Raw genomic sequence first — 19,876 nt, 5'->3', positions numbered from 1 at the left:
TTCTGCAAACCTTTCAGCCTTTGAATCTTTTCTGTCAGATGGCTGACAATGTTTGCACAGACTATCCCAGCAGGGCTCAATGAGCCTGTTGGGCTCAACTGTCTTATGAAAGTTGTTATAATAGCTTCCTTCCTGTGATGTTAGCATGCTAACAAAAGAAAAAGGGTCACACTCTCACAATAGTTGGGACATAAACAACGAGCAGCAGCCTTAATTCAGATGAGGCTTCATAGAAGCTCAGACAAGAGTTACAAAGCTGTTGTGTGACTCATTGTGTGGGGAGTAAAGCTCTGTGTGATGACAACTATTCCAATCACACATAGTCCTCCTGTGTTTAAGAAAGTATTTATGTAACAGTGTGTAACTTTGTGAAGATAACACATTTTCCAAGTTGCAACGGTTGGTTAAATAATTAGGAAGGACATAGTACACACACACCGTAATAATGTTAATGTGAGAAAATGTAATGTTTAGAATTCAGACTTAAGCCTACAATAAGGTACAATGGTGGTCTCCTGAAACATTGTATCATGACACATTGCTTCTAGAGACAGAACAACAACCCTGGAAAAAATTATTTTTATTTTGTATTTATTTTGGCATTTCTTTGTTTGCATTTATATTAAGCAAAGTGCATCTTATTTTCTTTTTCCTGTCAACACATTGCACAATACATAAATAATGATGCATATAAAACGTCTTCATATTTACAAGTAATAATATATTTATATATAACATAAAATACATTTTACTTCTTAATTCACTTAATTAAATCTTAGTTATTTAATAAACAAGTCATTGAAAGTTTGTATTTTTCTTTTTAAACATGTTTTAACATGAGGATGGGGGTCAGGGAAAGGCAGGGCTTGCTGCTATCGGTTGTTGAAGATGACCTCCAGCCAGCAGGGGCAACTGCTGATAAACTGTCGAGTGTAGCACTGTCCCCAGCCCTTTACGAAGCTGATCTGTACTGTGAAGCCAGTTCGGGGTTGCTGTGTGAACTCGTGGTCGTTGGGCCTCTGCAGGCAGTCGGCCTTGTCAAAGTCAAAGGCCTTAATGGAGAAGCCAGGGAACACCTTGTGCACCAGGAGCGTGCGCGAATCTGGGTTGTCCAGTGTGGCTGACTTGATGAAGATGGGGTAGCAGCTACGGTTGTATACCCACACCCCACCCGCCTCACGTGTCAGCTGGATGCCATAGCCGATCTTAGCCCGCACCATCTGGACCAGCTGGCTCTTGTTGTCAGAGCTGAGCTGTCCCAGGCAGAAGCCGTTCCCCTGAGGTAGGTCGTAGAAGATGTCCAGCGAGGGCTCCTGAACCGAGTAGAGGCGCCCCACTCGAGTCTTCTCCTCCCAGTACGCCACCACGCACCAATGGGCACGTTCACTCAGCGTCTGGACAGCTTGCGAATCTGAAGAGATACAGACGGCAGTTACAACACTGAACCATGAACACAGAAGACACAACTACAGTAGTAAAACACTGATTATAAGCAAGGGGTTAGGTTAGAGAGAAAGGTGTTAAGTAGGTAAAAGGTTTTGGGGGAAAAGAGTAACAGAACTCAGAACATTATCCGTTTGAATGCAGTGGCTGAATTATAAATGGAACCAAACAGTCGTGCCACCATGTCTAATTCAAAGCACTTCCTTCCACAATTGTTAAAATATCTTAAAACAAGAAAAGTTGCAACCAAAGCCGCCAAACAAAACATGCATCCTTAATTTTACTTTTCAGGAATACACAGGAATTTATGGAATTCCAGGCAGAGCTGCAGTCTCAAACACTAGTGGGCAAACCTCCAGGCCGCCCCTGTTTGTTTAAGTATTACTGCTTATCTTCTGTCTGGCCTTGTATTTTCGTGGCAGCCCAGAAAACAATGTTCTGACGTCAAACCAGACATAAATCTGTCCAAGACATATCTTTATGGCAGGCAAACACATGATGGCAAAATAAATTAGTACATAATAGCTATCAAATACAAGCTGGAAAGGGAATGGAGCCAGAGAATGAGGATTCCTTGAAGACATGTAAAATGACACCTGCAACTTTGGTGCTCTGTAACTCTGTGCCTCCAAATGTCTTTAATTGTGGCAGTGTAGTAGTAGACCATTAATGCCAAACAAAAAGAGGTCATGGCAATGCTGAAGGGCAACTTACTGAGCTTGGTTCCAAAGTACAACAGACAAAATGAGGTGAACAGGTTCCTCTGTGGGGAACTATGGTTTGGTAACCTTTTGGAGGAGGGTAAACGGGCCTGTCAATGGACAACCACGCATGACATGGATGTATGAGGGGAGAGAAATACAGTGAGAGAGTGGTAATGAGAGAGGGTTTTGTGTACAAATTTGGATCTCAGCAACATCTACTAAGGAGGGTGAGAGAACCAGTTAGACAAGGAGCACAAGGGAGTGAGAGATTGAAAGAGAGAAAGAAAGGCATTTGACTCAATCTTCTTTCTCAACTTTAGCCTAATAATCTCCGACACAGCGCTCACCAGAACAAGAACGCTTTTATCAACACACAACAACTCTGAGACAACATCTCAGAGAGATATTAACTGGTTAACATGTCACAAGGAGAACACTTCTACTTATAAGAGCCCTGGTTCTCTCTCTCCCCCCTCTATCCTCCCCATACTCTCATCCGCCTCTTTCTCTACCTCTTTCATCTTTTAAGGCAGGGGAGTGTACCCCGTAATTTGCCAGGCCAGGCCTTGTCTAAGGCTGAGACGGAGGCTACAGTTCAGTTATGTTAATGGTATACTATCTCAACCCAGTCTCCCTGGGCTGGCTCAACCTGTTATTACCCTTCATTAGAAGGTGAAAAAAAGAAGAAAAGGGGAAAAATGTCTTCCATAAAGCAACAGGCACTTGGTTTTGCCTTTTGAAGTCAGTCACTGTAAAGCTGACTGTAAACATTTTTGCAAATCAAATTTCTTCCAGCTATGGGGAAAGACACACTGGTGTGTCTGCTGGTCTGCTTCTCTAAGCAAGGAGAGAAGCCTCTTGTGCATTTGTGTCAGTCCTGTTTCTGAGGCTTTTTTATCCCTATTGTCAGTGGAGAGGTTGGGGAGGGCCTACTGGCCTACCCTTTCCTTACAACCCCCACCCCTGCAAATCCCCTGCTCCGCTCTGCACTGTTTTTTTTTTTTATTGCTAGGAAAGACAGTGCCTGGCGTCAGAGGTCATTACATGCCTGCTTGTTTGAGCCTGTCATCACAGCCTTAAACCACAGAGGTATTCATCATATGGCTTAGAGCCCTCCTCCCTCAAGGAACCAAGTAGGAAAAAAAGAGAGGTAGGTAGAGAGGAACAGAGGGTATTCTTGCTGTCTCCCCCCTCCCCACCCTCGAGAGAGACAAATCCCAGGGAACAGGTCTGATGGGGCCTGTAGTTGCGCCTGGCCACTTGGAAGTCTTGCAGCCTTCCAATGATGTGGCGATGGTGGGGGGCAATTGGGGGGCTGTATACCTGAGTCTCTGAAGACAGTGGGCCAGATATGCATTCCATTCACAAGTAACAGTGTTATTACTGAAGCCTCATAACAAGCGGAAAGAAATAGCAAGAGAGCAAACAAAACCACTCTCAAACAAAAGCAGTGGCAGTATCTATCCATCTCTATGACAGTTACAGTTCGTCAACACTAGAAACTGTCAGAATTGATTGTATGGCTCACCAAATACTAAAGCCATCTCTTTAACGGATTACACCGTCACGCCACTGCAATTACACTTTTCAGTTTCTACATACTCAATCCATAATGCAGTGACAACTAGGGCTGCAACAACGAATCGATTAAATAGATGAAAATCAATTATTAAAAGCGTTGGCAACAAATTTCATTATCGATTTGTTGTGTTGCGCGACTATTACGCCACTCAACAAGTCGCGGAGATGTTTGAGTATTGAAAAAAAAAAAAGTTTTGTTGAGCACGGAGCAGAGGTAGAGGAAAGGCCATCGGAGAGACGTTGTTGAGTAACGTTGTTCTGAAACACATGGCGGAGGCAGAGAAATCAGTACGACCTAAGTCATCCAAGGTGTGGGAGCATTTCACACTAAATACATCGAAACAGTGTGTTAATTGACCGAGGTGAAGTTAGTTTCATATTCGACATTCGTCTCACATTCAGAAGACGCTACTTTGTAGCATCGCGTTAGGGACCGGGTGAAAACAACCCATACCAATATTTTTTGGGAATATAAAACCTCAAACAAACACCAGAGTATCTTAACAATGTCTGGTATACTTCCACAGCCTTTACTTTTTCAATGAAGTTTCAAATAAAATGATAGAAAATCACTAATCTTTGAAAATAGCTTAATCCTCGCAAATCTTAATTTTTTTCTAAAAATGATTGTATCAAAAAAATCTTAAGATTTTCAGATTATTCTAATAAAGTCTGGCCTACTTCCACAACCTTTCAATTTTCAATGAAGTTTTAAACAAATCTCGAATAAAATCCACTAAATAAAATCCATGCTAACAATAAAAACTTTTTCAAAATTGTGTGCCTGTTTGTGCACATTCTGAAAAATGTTTGCACTGTGAATTTGCACTGTCAGTCATTTTTGAATAAAGGGTTGGAAATTAATACTTAAAAATCTGATTAATCGATTAATCAAAAAAAGAAACGTCAGATTAATCGATTATTAAAATAATTGTTAGTTGCAGCCCTAGTGACAACCTAGCTAGAAGGCTGTAGACAAAGGCAGAGTTTGCCTGTGTGTTCATGTCTCTCCTACATCTGACACACACACAATCCCACACTAAATTGCAATGCACATACACACATATACATGCTGTAATGCACACATGTACACAAACACAATGTCAGCTTGTGAGCTTGTCAGGCTTGTCACTGGCATAAAAACACACAGAATGTTTGCATCTGTGTGTGTGTTTGTAGGTAGCTAGGGGGCTGGTATTGCTCTTAGAGTTTTGTGGATCCCATCTGTGCTGCCCGGGGACTCTGTGGTCTGTTTGTCTGTATGTCTCCAGGGGTCAAGCAACCACACATCCAGGGGGAGTAGGCACTGACAGACAAACATACGTTTCAGTCCTGAGCTACATTTACATTTAGCAGACGCTCTTATCCGGAGCGACTTACAGTAAGTACAGGGACATTCCCCAGTAGGGTGAAGTGCCTTGCCCAAGGACACTGGCTGTTGAACTGGCAACCTTCAGATTTACTAGCCCGATTCCCTAACCGCTGAGCCACCTGACCCCTGAGCTCCAGTGTCTACCTCTGTCCTTTCTCTCCAGTCACCATTCCCTCCCCCCAGCTAACATCCCAGCCCTTCTCTCTGTCTGCTGCCTCCTGCCATCTGTTCTGCTCTTTGTTCTGCCAGTCCTGTCCTGGGGTTTTTGCTCCATCCCCAACCCCCTCCCACACAACACTCAGCTCCCCAGCATCCATCCCCCTCAGCCTTCACAAGTTACAACCATGCAAGTCCCTATGCCTTTAAAATGTCCTTAATCTTAATTTTAAGCGTTCAAATGTCCAAAGCTGCTCCATCTACTTCACCTAAAAGTGCAGAATCCTTACTTCATACCAAGTATCTTCTACTTGGCATAATATTGAACCTGTGTAACATGATTTTGAGAAGTGTTTGTGTAGAGCAGACAATTAAGCAAAGCCCACTAAAAAGTCTAGAAAAGCCATGTTCTGTCCTTTGATTGAGATTTCTTGACAATGCGGGCCATTTAGCTCCATTCCACTGCCTGTTTGTGGGAGAGCCAGCCTTTTGAATGGAACTTGCCTTCAGAAGTGGACACCAGCCCGACAAGCTGAGACTATTGTGCCTAGATAGGGCTGAGGGGGGCAGCAGTCGGGCTCAGCTCTTGCCATCAAGGCTGAAAACAGTGGCGTAGACTGGAAAAGTTAATGATTAATTCTGTCTGACTCGACACACGCACTCCAGATTGTAACTATTCCTGGACATTGGTGATTGCGTGCATACACACATTCACAAACACAGAAACGTACATTCCCGCATTCACATTACCTGCAACCCCAGAGAAAAATTCAGCATTGTCTGTTCAAACTTCAATTCTTAGTACACATTATCATAGGTAAACAGAGATGGAAAGCCCATTGAAGCCTGTGACCTTCTGTGTGTGTGTGTGTGTGTGTGTTTGTTTTCCTTCTCATTTAGCCAGCCAAACAGTCATGCAATGGCCCATCGTCTTCAGACACAGGGGTTGGTGTTGGAGGGTGGTGCCCTTGTCTGTGTTTTCCAGGCTGGGAATGACGGCCAAGGTCAAACTCAGACATTCCGTTTGTTCTATGGTCTGTTCATCTTCTACTTACTGAAGTAACAGAATGCAGAAGCAGACAGACTCTGGCCTGTACATAGGCCTCAGAGGCCATTCTTTCTCATTGAAGGGCTTGAAATTGCGACCATTTTGGTTGCCTATGTTCCCAAAATTGTATCTGTGCAACCTCAAAGCATATTTGGGAGCATTTGTGCGAGTGCAAATAATTGTTATGGTGCGAAATCTTTTAATTTCTTAACAAAACACCTGCGAATTAGCCTACAATCATTAAAGTACTACCGTTCTATCCAACATAACATAACATTTAAACTTCATCTTTACTTTCTTTACTTTAATGAAGATTTTACATTTCTTAAAATTAGCCGTCAATCACTCCTTGTCATTGCGCTACGTTGTCACGTGACAGGGAGCTAATCGCGCTCAAAATTTGAAGAGCTGATAAAACTACATGAATATTTTCGGTGGGTGCTCCTACATGTTTGCTGCTGTTCCTAACTTTGGGAGCACCAGTGCTACCAAGTAAAAATGTTCATTTCAAGTCCTGCATTGATTTATTAACAATCACAACTTGGTGTCTTCAGTCAGAAGGTTAAACAGACGGCATTCAGAAAACTCAAACGCTGTCTCTTATGGCTGAGCTAATTTCCTTCTACATGAAATAACGAGTCCTATAAAACAAGCCCGACCATCCGAGCACTGCATCCATAGGAGTTCAGACAATGGAGTAGGCCTTGATACATCAACATTTGAAAGGGAGAAGCCAGTTAATGAAGGAAATTAGAATATTAGGGAAGTAGCATTATATAATGGGAATGTCAGATTGTTAGCCTGGTCTACAAAGCAGAACCAGGCCCCAGCTCTAGGAGTGGATGGTTAGGAGTCAGGTGGCTGAGCGGTTAGGGAAAAAAATTCCAGCAATACATCATTGGACACCGCCAACCCTCTCCTTTTGATTGTAAACAAACAGTGACCAATGGTAGCTGGTAGGAGGAAGGAGTAATGATGCATTTTACTGAGAAGGTGAGGGGTGGGTGTCCCTCACTGGTGATGTCATGATGGATTCATATCTTTACAGAAACCACAGAGTGCCGCCCATGTCTCTGAGAGCAGTGCCACACAGTGCCACCACAGGAGGAACAACTGCCTGCATTGTTCTACAAGTTGGGTGTCAGCAATCTCCGTGGGAACCAGCATGTACTGGGACAGGCAGGCAGGCAACCAACCAGTCGGGCTAGTTGAGAGCAGAAAAGAGCTTTGCTGTCTGTTCATCTGTCTGCAAATTATAGTAACAACTGTATGATTAATGCCTATGCTAATGAGTGTGAACTATCCTTGCACTGTATACATGGACTTGAGATGCAGGTGTGAAGAAGAGACGGTCTGACAATTACTCATGGATGCCACAATTGAGACACTTTTAACTGTCAGGCAGACAAATATACAGACAGCCATGTAAGCTATGGGTGCCATCACTCTCCAGACCCTTTTCATCCTCTGACTACACATGATTGGGTTGGCTAACTGGCTGGCTGGCTGACTAGCTGTCCTGCTGTGGTTGGAAATAGCAGCATGTTGCAGAGATAATTCTGAGGCTGAGGTCGAAAAAACACAGAAGGGATCAGGAATGTCCACCTCCTTCCCGACCACCATCCACACCCTATCCCTTGACTTTAGCCCTACTTCCCTTTTACATTTACATTTAGCAGACACTCTTATCCAGAGCGACTTACAGTAAGTACAGGGACATATTTCCCAGTAGGATGAAGAGCCTTGCCCATGGACAGAACATAATTTTGCACGGCCGGGAATCGAACCTTCTGATTAATAGCCCGATTCTCTAACCGCTCAGCCATCTGACTCTCTGGTTTTGATCATTTTTCATACAATGTGGTTGTATGTAAAAAAACACTGTCTTTGAACAATGGCCATCTTGTTCTGGGCCTTCCACCAACTCTTACAGACCTACGGCCGGATGCAGGCCCACCCCCCATCAAGCTACAGCTAGGCTGGTTAGGCTAACCAAGGCTGAACTAAGTTATGCTAATCTAGGCTGAGTCCAGCTAGGATAGGCTAGGTTAGGTATGGATATGTTAAGCTAGTCTGAGCCCAGATAAGGCTCAGGTAGGTCTTCCTTAGTGTCAGACAATCTCAGAGTACACCTCTCAGTCTTCCTCATGGCTCTGTTATGGTGGCTACCACTAAGTAACATGTACAACATGTCGCCCTGACATAGAATCACTGCAGGCTTACTGGGCTGTTTTTCTCTCCTACTCCCTTTCTCCTTTTGCTGTTCAGATTCATGCAACATAATGACTCAGGGTGCGGAACCCAAAGAACAGCCAAAACCTAAATTAACTCAGGGACCAAGAGCTGGCTTGGCTGTGTGTCTTAGGGAGGAAGTGGGGAGTAATGAAAGATGCTCGCCCAGAGAGAGAACTGAGGCAATGCGAGCTGCTTTGAAATTACAGAGAGAAAGAGAGAGAGATGCCTAGGTCCAGCCCAAAAGGCATTTTTCTCTCTCTCCAAAAGGAGGAAAAACAAAGCAAAGTAAAACAAGCTTAAAGAACGGGACTGAAAATCCGTAGGTCAACAAGAAGTCAGGTTTGCATTTTGATCAATCTGCATTGCCCTTTAACTTGAGCTGAGACATCATACAGTAGGCTCCACTTTTTCTCTCTGTGTTTGTTTTCCACCTCTGCCTCCCGGGCCTCCCCGTCAGCTGCCTTTTCCTCAAAGACATGATGTCATTTCCTGTGTGGCCCTTTCCTTTTCTGCTAACCCAAACAGCACAGGAATGTGGAGGGGGACTATGGGAGCACTGTTGAATCTGCTCTAACCAGCCTTACCTATCTACTCTGCAGTGTTTGGAATTAAAAATGAACCAAAAGGATAAACGTTTGGATTGATTGACTTGCATTTTGGGTTTAAAGAAAATATTGAACTTTTTTTTTATTACTGACCACACAACCCAATCTGACAGCCCAGCCAGTAACCTTTGTACTCACTATGAATCAGACACCCAGTACAGACAGTTAAGACATCAGAATGGCTATATAGCATTTGCTAACACTGGACAACAAGTAGCTTGTGTTACTGCTGACCTGCTCTGAGCTGGCTGGCCTGCTGGCTATCTATCTGTATAATAATAAACCTCAACCTATATTTAACCTGCTGAGGGGAGGAAGTGGCAGTGTGACAGTGGGATTTCAGCCAAATAGGCCGCCAGCAGTTCATCCTATCCTGTCTGAGTGCCGGGGGTTTGTGGGGGTATGGGGGTGAGACGCCAGTGGGCCTCCACGGATCCTCTTACACAGGCACTCTGGGGTCACTCCACAACGGCACCAACCAGGCATACCACCCAGTCTCCCAGCCCTGCCAACCCCATAAGCCACCTCCATCCATTGCTCCCCAAGCCTTCCTCACATGCAGAAAATCACTTGTAACATGGCCCTTGAACGCACACACAAACACATATACACACAGGAGATACAACACCTCAGCCCCTGACCTCAACCCTGGCTGGTGCCCATCCCGGAGTACACACTGAACCCCTTCTGTCACATGCTCACACAGTCTCTTGCAAATGAAGACACCCGTATGTGTCACATAGATTCAGTAACTAGCAAATGTTGTTTGCTGGTGTTCTGACAAGCTCTAACCTCCATTGCAGTCTTTGAAAAGACACAGAGCAGTGAGGAGCAAGTGGTGGAGGAGATGGGGGAGGAGGGAATGGAGCAAAGAGCCACAGAGGCCAAGAGCTACAAACAGCAGACTACAACTGAACAGCATCCAAACTCGGGTTTTCGACCACCACTGAGTCCCACCCCTGGCCCCCATCCAGGCCCAGTTCCAGCCCACTTTAGTAGGGGCTACTAACGCCTTTTTTTAAATACATATTAGCAGTTTAAAGCTTCAATTTAGTGCAGGGAGAAACTTTGACAACAATGTCATTGATCTTTGTATGATTAGTCTGTATTGTTGCTTATCCTTATTGGCACTGCCATCCACAAATAGTGGCATGGATTTGCTTCTCTGCGTAAGCTGATTGAAATATGTATCTGCATGAACACAATAATCAATCATGTTACCACAGAGGCACCATAAACAATCCATGGAAACAGTGCTGCTGTGAATGACCTTCCTTTCACACCAAACATCCTAATAGGCAAGGATTTCAGAACAGGCTGTTATAGTGCATATTATTGAGACGATGGCTCTCATGAACATCCGCAGCCCTTTCGTTCTGAGCGGCTTGGTGGTAGCGGAACATGGAGTGAACTGGGCGGGATGGTTGCGATACTGGAGCTGTCTCCAAGCTGGGAGCGGCATTGGGGATAACTAGGCTGGGGCAAGGCGCATGCTTAGCCGCCTGCGAGTGCGACACCGGTGAGAGTGCCCCAGTACTAAAAATACCACAACCAGTATCATCAGACTCACTGGTGCTACTATTTTGGGGCTTCGAAAGACGAATCAAAAACCTATGCATGGCTAAAACCAGCGAGGTGAACAGAGCAAGCTATCAAACCGGACACGAGTGCTGCTGCAGCTGTGTGCATTTGCCACACAGCCTACAAACCAACAACGCCGCCCCTTCTCCCAAAAAGTAAAACAAATTACAAAAACAAATGTAGGAATGCAAATTAATGTTAAAACTTAAAATGTCAAATGCAATAACTCTTTCTCCTTGTTTCGCTCAAAAACTAAAATCACAACCTAACCACCAGATGTGACAAGAGGTTGTCAACTGTCCAGAAACTTCCCAACACACCTTTCTTGCTGCTGTCCTTGATATTTATAGCAACCCAACTAACCAATCAGCATATAGTAAAAAGTATTGTTTTTAACAAAACATTTGTATGATTGGCTAAGCAGAACGAGACAAAATACAGTATACAGTTAGGACCATAAATATTTGGACACTGACACAAGTTAGAGTTACATAATAAATATGGGCTTAAAGTACAGTCTCTCAGCTTAAATTTGAGGTTATTCACATCAAAATCTGAGGGAGGGTTAAGGAATTACAGCTCTATAATATGTAGCCCCCTTTTTTTCCAAAGGACCAAAAGTAATTGGACAATTGACTCAAAAGCTGTTTTGAGGACAGGTGTGGGCTATTATGTTTTTTCTTCATCAATTAAGCAGCTAAAAGGTCTGGAGTTGACTCTCAATCTAAGTGAAACAGGCCATTATTTGGCTGCCCCCCCAAAAAAACAATCAGAAAGATAGCAGGAACATTAGGTGTGGCCAAATTAGAAGTTTGGTACATTGAGAAAAAAGTAGGCACTGGTGAGCTCTGCAACCAAAAACGGCCTGGACGTCCAAGGAAGACACTAGTGGTGGATGATCGCAAGATGCTTTCCATTGTGAAGAAAAACCTCATCACAACATCTATCCTAGTGAAGAACACTCTCCAGGTAGGCAAATCATTATCCTAGTCTACCATAAAGAGAATACTTCATGAGAGCAAATATAGAGGGTTTGCACCATTCATAAGTCTCAAGAATAGAAAGGCCAGATTTTGCAAAAATAATAATAAATAAAAAAACAGTTCTGGAACAGCATTCTTTAAAAAAGTATGGGGGAGGCTTGGAACGGTTCATGGTCCAAAGGACAAGCTGATGTGGAGGTTGAACAAGTACTTTTGAGAATTTCAATTGTGATCGGAGAAATGTAGGTACCACAACCACTGAGAAAAACTGTGTCACCGTCATCTTACTCACCAATAGCATCACAGTGCTCTATAGTTCCAATAATCTGTGTTTGTGTGTCTCACCGACTGCATCACCGAACCTGTTCAGGTTCATTCTTAATCACCCTGTAGGACAGAGGGACAAGAGCTCCACACAGGACAACAGTAGGGCTGTCCCCACTCAGTCGACTAGTTGATTTTCTGGTCGATATGCTCTTTGTCGACTAAGATCTTTTTAGTCGAGATGCCATATGGCAGTGTGAGATCTGATTCCCGCTTGTGTCACCATTGCTGAATTAAAGAAATGTTCAACAGAAATTACAGATTATATTATTTAAGACAAATGAAGCAACTAAAAATATATATAATTTAAAAGAAAAGTTGTGATTGTTTTCCCTTTTGTTAATCTGTGCTTTGTTTTGTTTGTTTTTTGCACACGGCACACGCACAATTGGCTGCCGAACTACAAACTCTGCCATAGCCTACTTTGTCGGTGTTATTAGGCAAAATGGCAAAGAAATCTGTGATATGGCAGCATTTCATTTACAATACATGTACATTTACAAAGTACCAGGTGACTCGAAAAACATTGAATGCAAACTCTGCAAACAATTTTTCATAGTTCTACGTTGAATATGATGTAGCCTACCACCTGAAAACCATAAGTTGCCGTACTTCGCTCCTGCCAACACGCGCTGGGTTAAAAAATGAAAAATGCCTATTATAAGAATCACATCCAAATCGAATGACATTATCTTCTCCGGCCAAGACAACCCTGTCCTCCTTGCTTGGATTTCTTCTCTAAACCTTTCTATCCTGAGTGCAGATTGGGAACTCCTCTGTCCTGTCATCCCCTTGCTTTACCATAGTAGTACCCACCCATAGCACTCGCTCTAGCAGGTACATCTCACTGGTTACTCCCAAAGCCAATTCCTCATTTGGTCAACTTTCTTTCCAGTTTTCTGCTGCCAATGACTGGAATTTATTTAAAAATCTCTGAAGCTGGAGACTTTCATATCCCTCTCCAGCTTCAAGCACCAGATGTCAGAGCAGCTCACAGATCACTGCCCCTGTACATAAACAGCCCATCTATCTACCTCATCCCAATAGTGTATTGATTTATTTATTTAATCTTGCTCCTTTGCACTCTACCTGCACTTTTATTCTCAGTGTTAAACTGTTTTATTACTGTGCTTATTATGCTTGTTTATTCTATGTGAAACTCTGTTGTATGTGTCTTTTTGCTATGTTGTATCTTGTCCAGGTCGCAGTTGTAAATGAGAACTTGTTCTCAACTAGCCTACCTGGCTAAATAAAGGTGAATTTTTTATTTATTTTTTTACTGTCCCACAATGTTTCTTTGAAGAAAAGTACAGTTCAGCTGGGGGGGAAATACATAGGAGGGAGGTGATACAGGGGTAATGCCAGCAGACTTTTCATTCACAAAAGAAAGTCATGGAATAAACACATCAGAAGTCCTAGACAAACCAGCCCCCTTCTACAAAACACAGAGGGAAAATGTCAACTATCTAGCACACCAACCTTCAAAATCCCCATAATGAGAAACATCTGAATTGACCTAGAGACTAAGGCACAGTGCAGGGAGAGAGAGTATGGTCTCTTTCTCTCTTCCTCTCCCTCTCTCCTTCACCCATGCTCATAAACACCAACTTATCTGCTCGCCCCTGGACAGAGCCCTGCTCTAAAAGCGGTACAGCCAAAAGGATTATGGAAGAAAATATGGAGTTAGGGGCCAGTCCAGAAACACCTCGCTCCTTCAGGGAACAGGATGTGTTAGAGGGAGGAACATAGGAGAGACAAAGGGAGCTGCAGCAGACTACACACAACTCCACAGCTATCCTGGCCTTTGAAGGGAGTGTGAGATGAGACCCGACCCAACAAAGGAACAAAAAGAGCTGTGAGCAATGGATATATGTATCTACCTAGACGCCTAGTACTTTAAATCTATCTGTAAATGTTAGACCCCAGTCAACAACAGCAAACTTCTAAACCAGACTTCTGTGTGCACACACAGGAAACAAACACACTATTCTCTACAACTCTACCCAAACCATGAGTACTTTTTTTGGTTTGGATTACATTACACAAAACAGCATGGTGCAAAATGAAAGGAGATGAAGTGAAGAGTGCTTCATTTTTAAGGACTGGGTGCATAGACCCCTCAATCCACTGCATAACATCACAATAGAGAGAGTGGAGAGGGACATTTTCTCACCTGAGAGCCCCACAGGGGCAGAGTAGGTTCTTCCCCCTGTCTCGGCAGATGAAGGCTCAGAGTCTGGAGAATCTGAATAGGGAGAGAGTTGGAGGTAAGAGAGAGACAGAAAGAGACATGTGTGTGTAAACATGGCCACAGGGTGTGCATCTGTGAGCCTGTCAGTGAATGTCTACTGAAAACGTTCACTGAATCGAGGGCTACACACAAACAAATCTCATTGTAATGCAACCTAAGAGCAATATCTTCAAGAGTATTCATGATCTATCCTGTGATAGACTAGTCATGCAGGAAAACCCTAACCGGCATCGCAATCTGACAATGGAACTAGCAGTGCCAGACATGGCCACCACCATAACCGGGTGGGTGGAACAAATACCCTTCCTCATGCTGTCCTTTCTCCATCCTCTCTTCCATTTACGAGAACATATTCCAGAATAAACAAACATCTCTGGAGGAAAATAGACCTCCAGAAAAAAAAGAGAGAAAGTGTCCGCCAGCCTGGTCAGCCCTAATAGGAATATACAGTTTAGCAGGATACACTCCATCAAAGCAGAAACAATGACCCAGACAGGAAATAGGCTCAACCTTGAATCTGTTTACAGTACATTTTCTTAATGGCCTGCTGTCTATTGCCAACTGGGAAAAATGACTTGCTTTAACCCTCCACATCTCTACACACCCAGGATAGCACCGAAGTGACAGCACCATCGCAGGTCTTTTAGCTTCCTTCTTAAAGGAACTGTATCTGTACTTTATCCCTATGTCTGGTCATACTGTATATTGTTTTGAACTCCCTGGTCCCTGGTGAAGCCTTCTTGGCTTTGTTTAGCTGCTAGGATGCAGAGCTGGTTTTCCTGGGCATGATTCACTAGTGACCACAGCTAGGCTGGAGGTGCTTCAGACTGCCCAGAGAGAAGAGGATCAGAGGGATGGAGGGAAAGAAAGAACGAGGGAGAGAGAAAGAGAGAGCGAAGGAAGAACAGACGATATAGAGAGAGAAAGAAAGAGAGCAAAAAAGAAAGAGAAAAGGATAAGAGAAAGAATAGAGATGAGAGAAAGATATGGAGGGAGAAAAGTGAGAGGAGGACAATTAGGAGACAGAAAAGGAGGGGTAGGAAGGAAAATAAATGTAGAGATCGTAGGGGGGCTGCTACATTTTCTAGGGTGCTAAGACAAACTAGTATTTTACAGCCTCTCATGTGGACCACTTTTGGCTGTCTGACACGTATCCCTAATTCCTGTTTCCTTTCACACACACACACACACATCTGCCTCTCCTACTTTTGTATAATCTATAAAGATTATAGACTTGAACACAGTTCTGTGAGCATATGTGTATGTGCATGTGTCTAAATGTGTGTGACCCAGCTACTGAGCCTGTCTATGTGGCCATGCTCCATTGTCCTATAAATATCTGTCCCCGCTCTCCTTTCTCTTTCTGTCTCTCTCTCTCGGCTTAAAGAAAAGCCCTCGAAGAATCACAGCTGCAAACAACTTCCTATGTCCACTCAATGAAAAGACACTTTCTCCCTCTCCAGAGCACTCCTGGTCCTTGGGTCTGTTTCTGGTTATTGTTTTTGTCAGGGGATAGGCAGGGGGTTGCCGGTGTGTGGGGGACTTCCTCCTCTGGTTGTGTCGAAGCTGCACCAAGACAGATGGAGAGTGTCTGGTGTCAGTCGGGCCCTGAAGAGGGCCATCCGTCCAGTCACTCAGTGGTGGTAGTTACCCCCCTTGGCCTGGCCGCAGGAAATGCAGTAAATGTTTTATGGAGTCTGAATGAGCATCCTCTAAAGGAAGTCACCTCCCGAACGATGTCTTCCTACCCCTGCTTCCTTCCCCACCTGGCTGTTACGTCCACCCCCAGGGTCTTGTCGTGAAACCCTGAATCTGATTGCATCAACATCGCAACGTCAAAAACCTGATTGGCTTTGTATTATTGCTCATAAACAATACCACAGGCTTTCTCAGGCATAATTGAAGTCTTGAGGATGATAAAAGTTTAAGAGTGACCATAACAATACAATTGTGGCAATGAAGAGTCCTAAACCATCTCAATAGCAATACCTGATCGCATAGTAACAATGAAATTAAGATATTTCAAGTTTGTGGTGAAGGACATTTAAAAAGGACAAACACTGGCATACATATGTTTGTATAAAAGCAAACAGGACACATAAAGACAAAAACACACACACACACCAACAGCAGTGACACTCCCAAAACTCAGGTGGCATTGCTGTGTATCTGTCCTGCCAGCTCACCTCCCTTCAGCCAAAGAAGTTTGTACAGGCAACCACCGGAGATAGTGCCAGTCAGCCTGGAATGGGCCTTGGCACCCGTCCACTCTATTACTGGGTGCTGGCAGCCAGGCGTGCCACGCTCAGACCATCATAAATCACAACATTTCAGAGAGGATTTCCATCTCTCTCTTTCTCTCATACACACACATACACACACACACAACGCCAGTGAATATGAGCCGGCGTTTCATCTCCTGTGTGTCGTTACAAGATTTATCTTGAGGTCAGAGCAAAAAAGAAGATTGTAAAACTTCTCTTTGGGTACTCTTAAAGTGCTTTTGGCTTTTACATGTAGGAAAGGATTGACTGTACTCAATGGCTTTCTGTGTTGAATTTGAATAAAAACTCAATTGCAAAAAGCAATGCACATTTAAGGCAATACTTTTCAGGCAAAACATTATATATAAATAAGTCAACAAACTGTAACTCACCAGGTGGTTTAAGAAAGTCCATTGGGTAGCGGGAGTAAGGGGGAGGAGGAGACTCTAAAAAGTATGGCAGACAAAAGACAGAGCAGAGCATGAGAAAGGGGGAAGATAGAAACTTATGATAACAGTTGGCATTCTTCTGGGAAACTGTTTGTCTTAGCAGCAAAGTCTGTGGGCAGGGCAGCAAGGCGGCGATTGCCTTGATATTTAGCAGCCAGATAAACAGAGGGGCGCCTGGCGCCAGTCTCGCGGCTATCTACGTCTCGGCCTGTGTGAGATACGGGCCTCTTTTGGCTCAGGACAGGACGCTCCAATCACTGCGAAATAACTCAGACCAGACAGTCGATGAAACATTCGGTAACATCTAACTCATTTAAACAAGATATGCATGCATGAAAATATGCAGGCTATGATTTCACTGATCGGTTATCAGTCAACATAAAAAATGTTAGACTACATAAACATGCATAGGCTGATGTTCTTTCTTAATTTATTGAGCAGACACCTATAGAGATGAGATACATTCAAATGTCCCTGCCTTGTGCTTGTTAAGCTTGTGGGCCTACCCAACACAGACATAGCATTGTCTATTTGTGAGTAATAAGATTTTGTTGACTATTCAATTTTTTTTGGTAGTAGCCAATAGTGACAGCAAACCTACTCTTAGCTCAAACAATAAAATACAATGTTAAGCACAGAGTACATTACTTCTTAATGTAGGCCTAATCACTAGACACACCTCATTATAGTGATTTTCATCAAATAATTGATTCACATGAAGTAAGCCTGTTGCATATATTGGTAAAAAACAATAATATGAAAGACGCATATCTATATCACAAATCCCACTTACGTATCCTGATGCTGATGATGTTTATAACTGTTCCTAGGCCTACTTTGATATTCCGAATAATCCAAGTCTCACCTGAGACACCAGTATTACAGAAAATAGCCTACGGGATTTAGTCAATATAGCCGAATTGTGTACAACGTACAAAATTGAAAGGTAATGAATACACTCCATTCAACAGTACATTTATATCAAATCGGGAATAAATAATAAACAATGGAATATACTTACCGAGTTCGCAAAGCCTGCTCATGTGGTGCGGATTGCAGCAAATGAGTTCTGGGTTAATTTTCCCATAAGATTCACAGCAAGATAGTCTCTTTAACTCCGAGGAATGCCTGAGGTCCGGCCACCTGAACACTTTGTAGAGCAGCAGAGGGAGGGAATAAGACTGTTGACCCAGTTTGGTGTCCACTTTGCTGGGCAGGAGAAGGCAGGGGCTCCTGGCACCCCCCTTCGACTCCACCGCTTGCAGGAGCACCTCTAATTGTTTCTCTTTAATTTTTTTCAGTATCGAGTGGGTCAATGCCTTCAATTCAGCTTCCGTCCCGGCATTACATTTGGCAACCTTTGTCGATTTACCCATACAGCAACCCCCGGATCCATGCGTTCGTGTATCCGTCTCCTCGTCGCCCTCGACGGGCGCACGGCTCCTCCAGAGTCGCCGGACGAGCCCCGATCGTTTGGTCCTGAACATGCGGGACGAGAAGAGGGTTTCCCGGCTAAAAAACGAGCATGATGTCCGCAAATCATGAAGATTCCGGGATCCGAGTCCAGGCAATGACAAGCAGCCTGAGATTATTGTACGGAAAAACTGGGATTTGGAGCTGCAAAGACAATCTGTAGCATACGCCAGTCTTTATATCTTGAAAACACGATGGTTGAGGGGAGTGGGTAGGATTAAAGGTCCCTATACTAGTAACCTTATGTTTAAAAAGTAATTAATCATCAGTCAATTTAAGACTTTGCAGAGATACTTTGCAGAAGCTATATTTCGAAGCTAGTGTGGAAAATATCCTACAAAATAGCTGCACTGATCAGACAATTCCACTTCGTGCTGTAGACTAGCCTACTGTTAAGATACTTTCTAGCCTCCATAAACACATTTCATTTTCTTCTTTCTTTCAGTATGGTTTCGTAAAACCATTGCAACCATATGCCGTACACAGAGGCTATGGCTACTAGGGAATTTTGAAACAGTAGCCTATCAAATTCTAAAGGTATAGCCTACATGTACGAAACTCGCCTGTGTCTTAATAAGCATAATCCATTTTTGACCCCGAGAATGAAGCTGTGTTATATGGTCTGTTTCCCGTGTTTTTCCGAACCGATTTCCAAGTAAAGGGAGGAGAAGGCGAGCGAATACTAAACCAGCAAGCAAATCCAAAACTGAGCCTTAGAACTGGTAGACGGTAATCTGCACTTCGAGTTGAGTAGTGGCGTATCCGATTGAAAACAGCAAAAAGCTCTTGGTTACGTCCGTTTACTCACAGTAGCACATGAGAAATCCCTTGATAAATTAATCCACCTACGTATATTGAATGAAAAGTCCGTGTCTAGGACATAAGCGACTTGACTAGCGACAAAGAAATGATGCGATCTTCAGAAAAGGACTAGCCTACGAATGACACGAATAACTGAAGTGCCCTTGCCTCGCTCGCTATCTGTTTCTGACTCTATGCTCTAATCGTGGCTCCAGTGCGCATTGGCGCGCCCCATCACGTGGTTGTCTAGACACCCTGTCGCTTAAAAAAAAATTGTTGCGCAAACAAGAGATCAAGTAGCCTACCGAACATACAGAAAAATGGTTCTAAGAGGAAAGTTTTTCCGATTAACATTTATTACACATTAAAAGTTGAGACAGGCAACATGATTGGGACAAACCTAAATTCTATTGACTATTGTTAAATAGGCACACCATCTCATTTTAATTACGGAGTAGGATTCACTTTCTATGTATCTGTGGTAGTTACGGCAAACTTCAGACTGCGTTGCTAACACAAACCTATGGTAAGCTAGTCATGTAATGCCGATTATCCACGACCTTATGATTTTGGGGATTGTTAAATAGGCTTAATGCGTAAGATAAA

General features: G+C 43.5%; 1 protein-coding gene across 1 annotated transcript; it reads right to left on the bottom strand.

Moving 5' to 3' along the window:
* Positions 1 to 563: 563 nt before the first annotated feature.
* Positions 564 to 19,475, bottom strand: smad7 (SMAD family member 7). Its single transcript, XM_084693806.1, has 4 exons — positions 18,018 to 19,475; positions 16,940 to 16,993; positions 14,206 to 14,277; positions 564 to 1,411 (listed from the first exon to the last, which is right to left on the bottom strand). The coding sequence occupies exons 1-4, from the start codon at positions 18,481 to 18,483 to the stop codon at positions 873 to 875; spliced, it is 1,131 nt and encodes a 376-aa protein (XP_084549932.1). The 5' UTR covers positions 18,484 to 19,475; the 3' UTR covers positions 564 to 872.
* Positions 19,476 to 19,876: the final 401 nt, after the last annotated feature.

The sequence above is a fragment of the Hypomesus nipponensis genome, chromosome 27, assembly GCF_054491055.1.
Source record: "Hypomesus nipponensis isolate SF chromosome 27, ASM5449105v1, whole genome shotgun sequence".
NCBI classification, from domain to species: domain Eukaryota; kingdom Metazoa; phylum Chordata; class Actinopteri; order Osmeriformes; family Osmeridae; genus Hypomesus; species Hypomesus nipponensis.
This window is presented reverse-complemented; position numbering and strand designations above follow the sequence as displayed.

Bases quoted from the DNA above. Each gene is read 5' to 3' on its own strand.
- smad7 (XM_084693806.1), bottom strand. From the start codon at position 18,483: ATGTTCAGGACCAAACGATCGGGGCTCGTCCGGCGACTCTGGAGGAGC. The intron at 16,994-18,017 runs GTAAGTATATTC...CATACTTTTTAG, and splicing joins GAGCAGGCTTTGCGAACTCG to AGTCTCCTCCTCCCCCTTAC. The intron at 1,412-14,205 runs GTGAGAAAATGT...GTATCTCTTCAG, and splicing joins TGCCCCTGTGGGGCTCTCAG to ATTCGCAAGCTGTCCAGACG.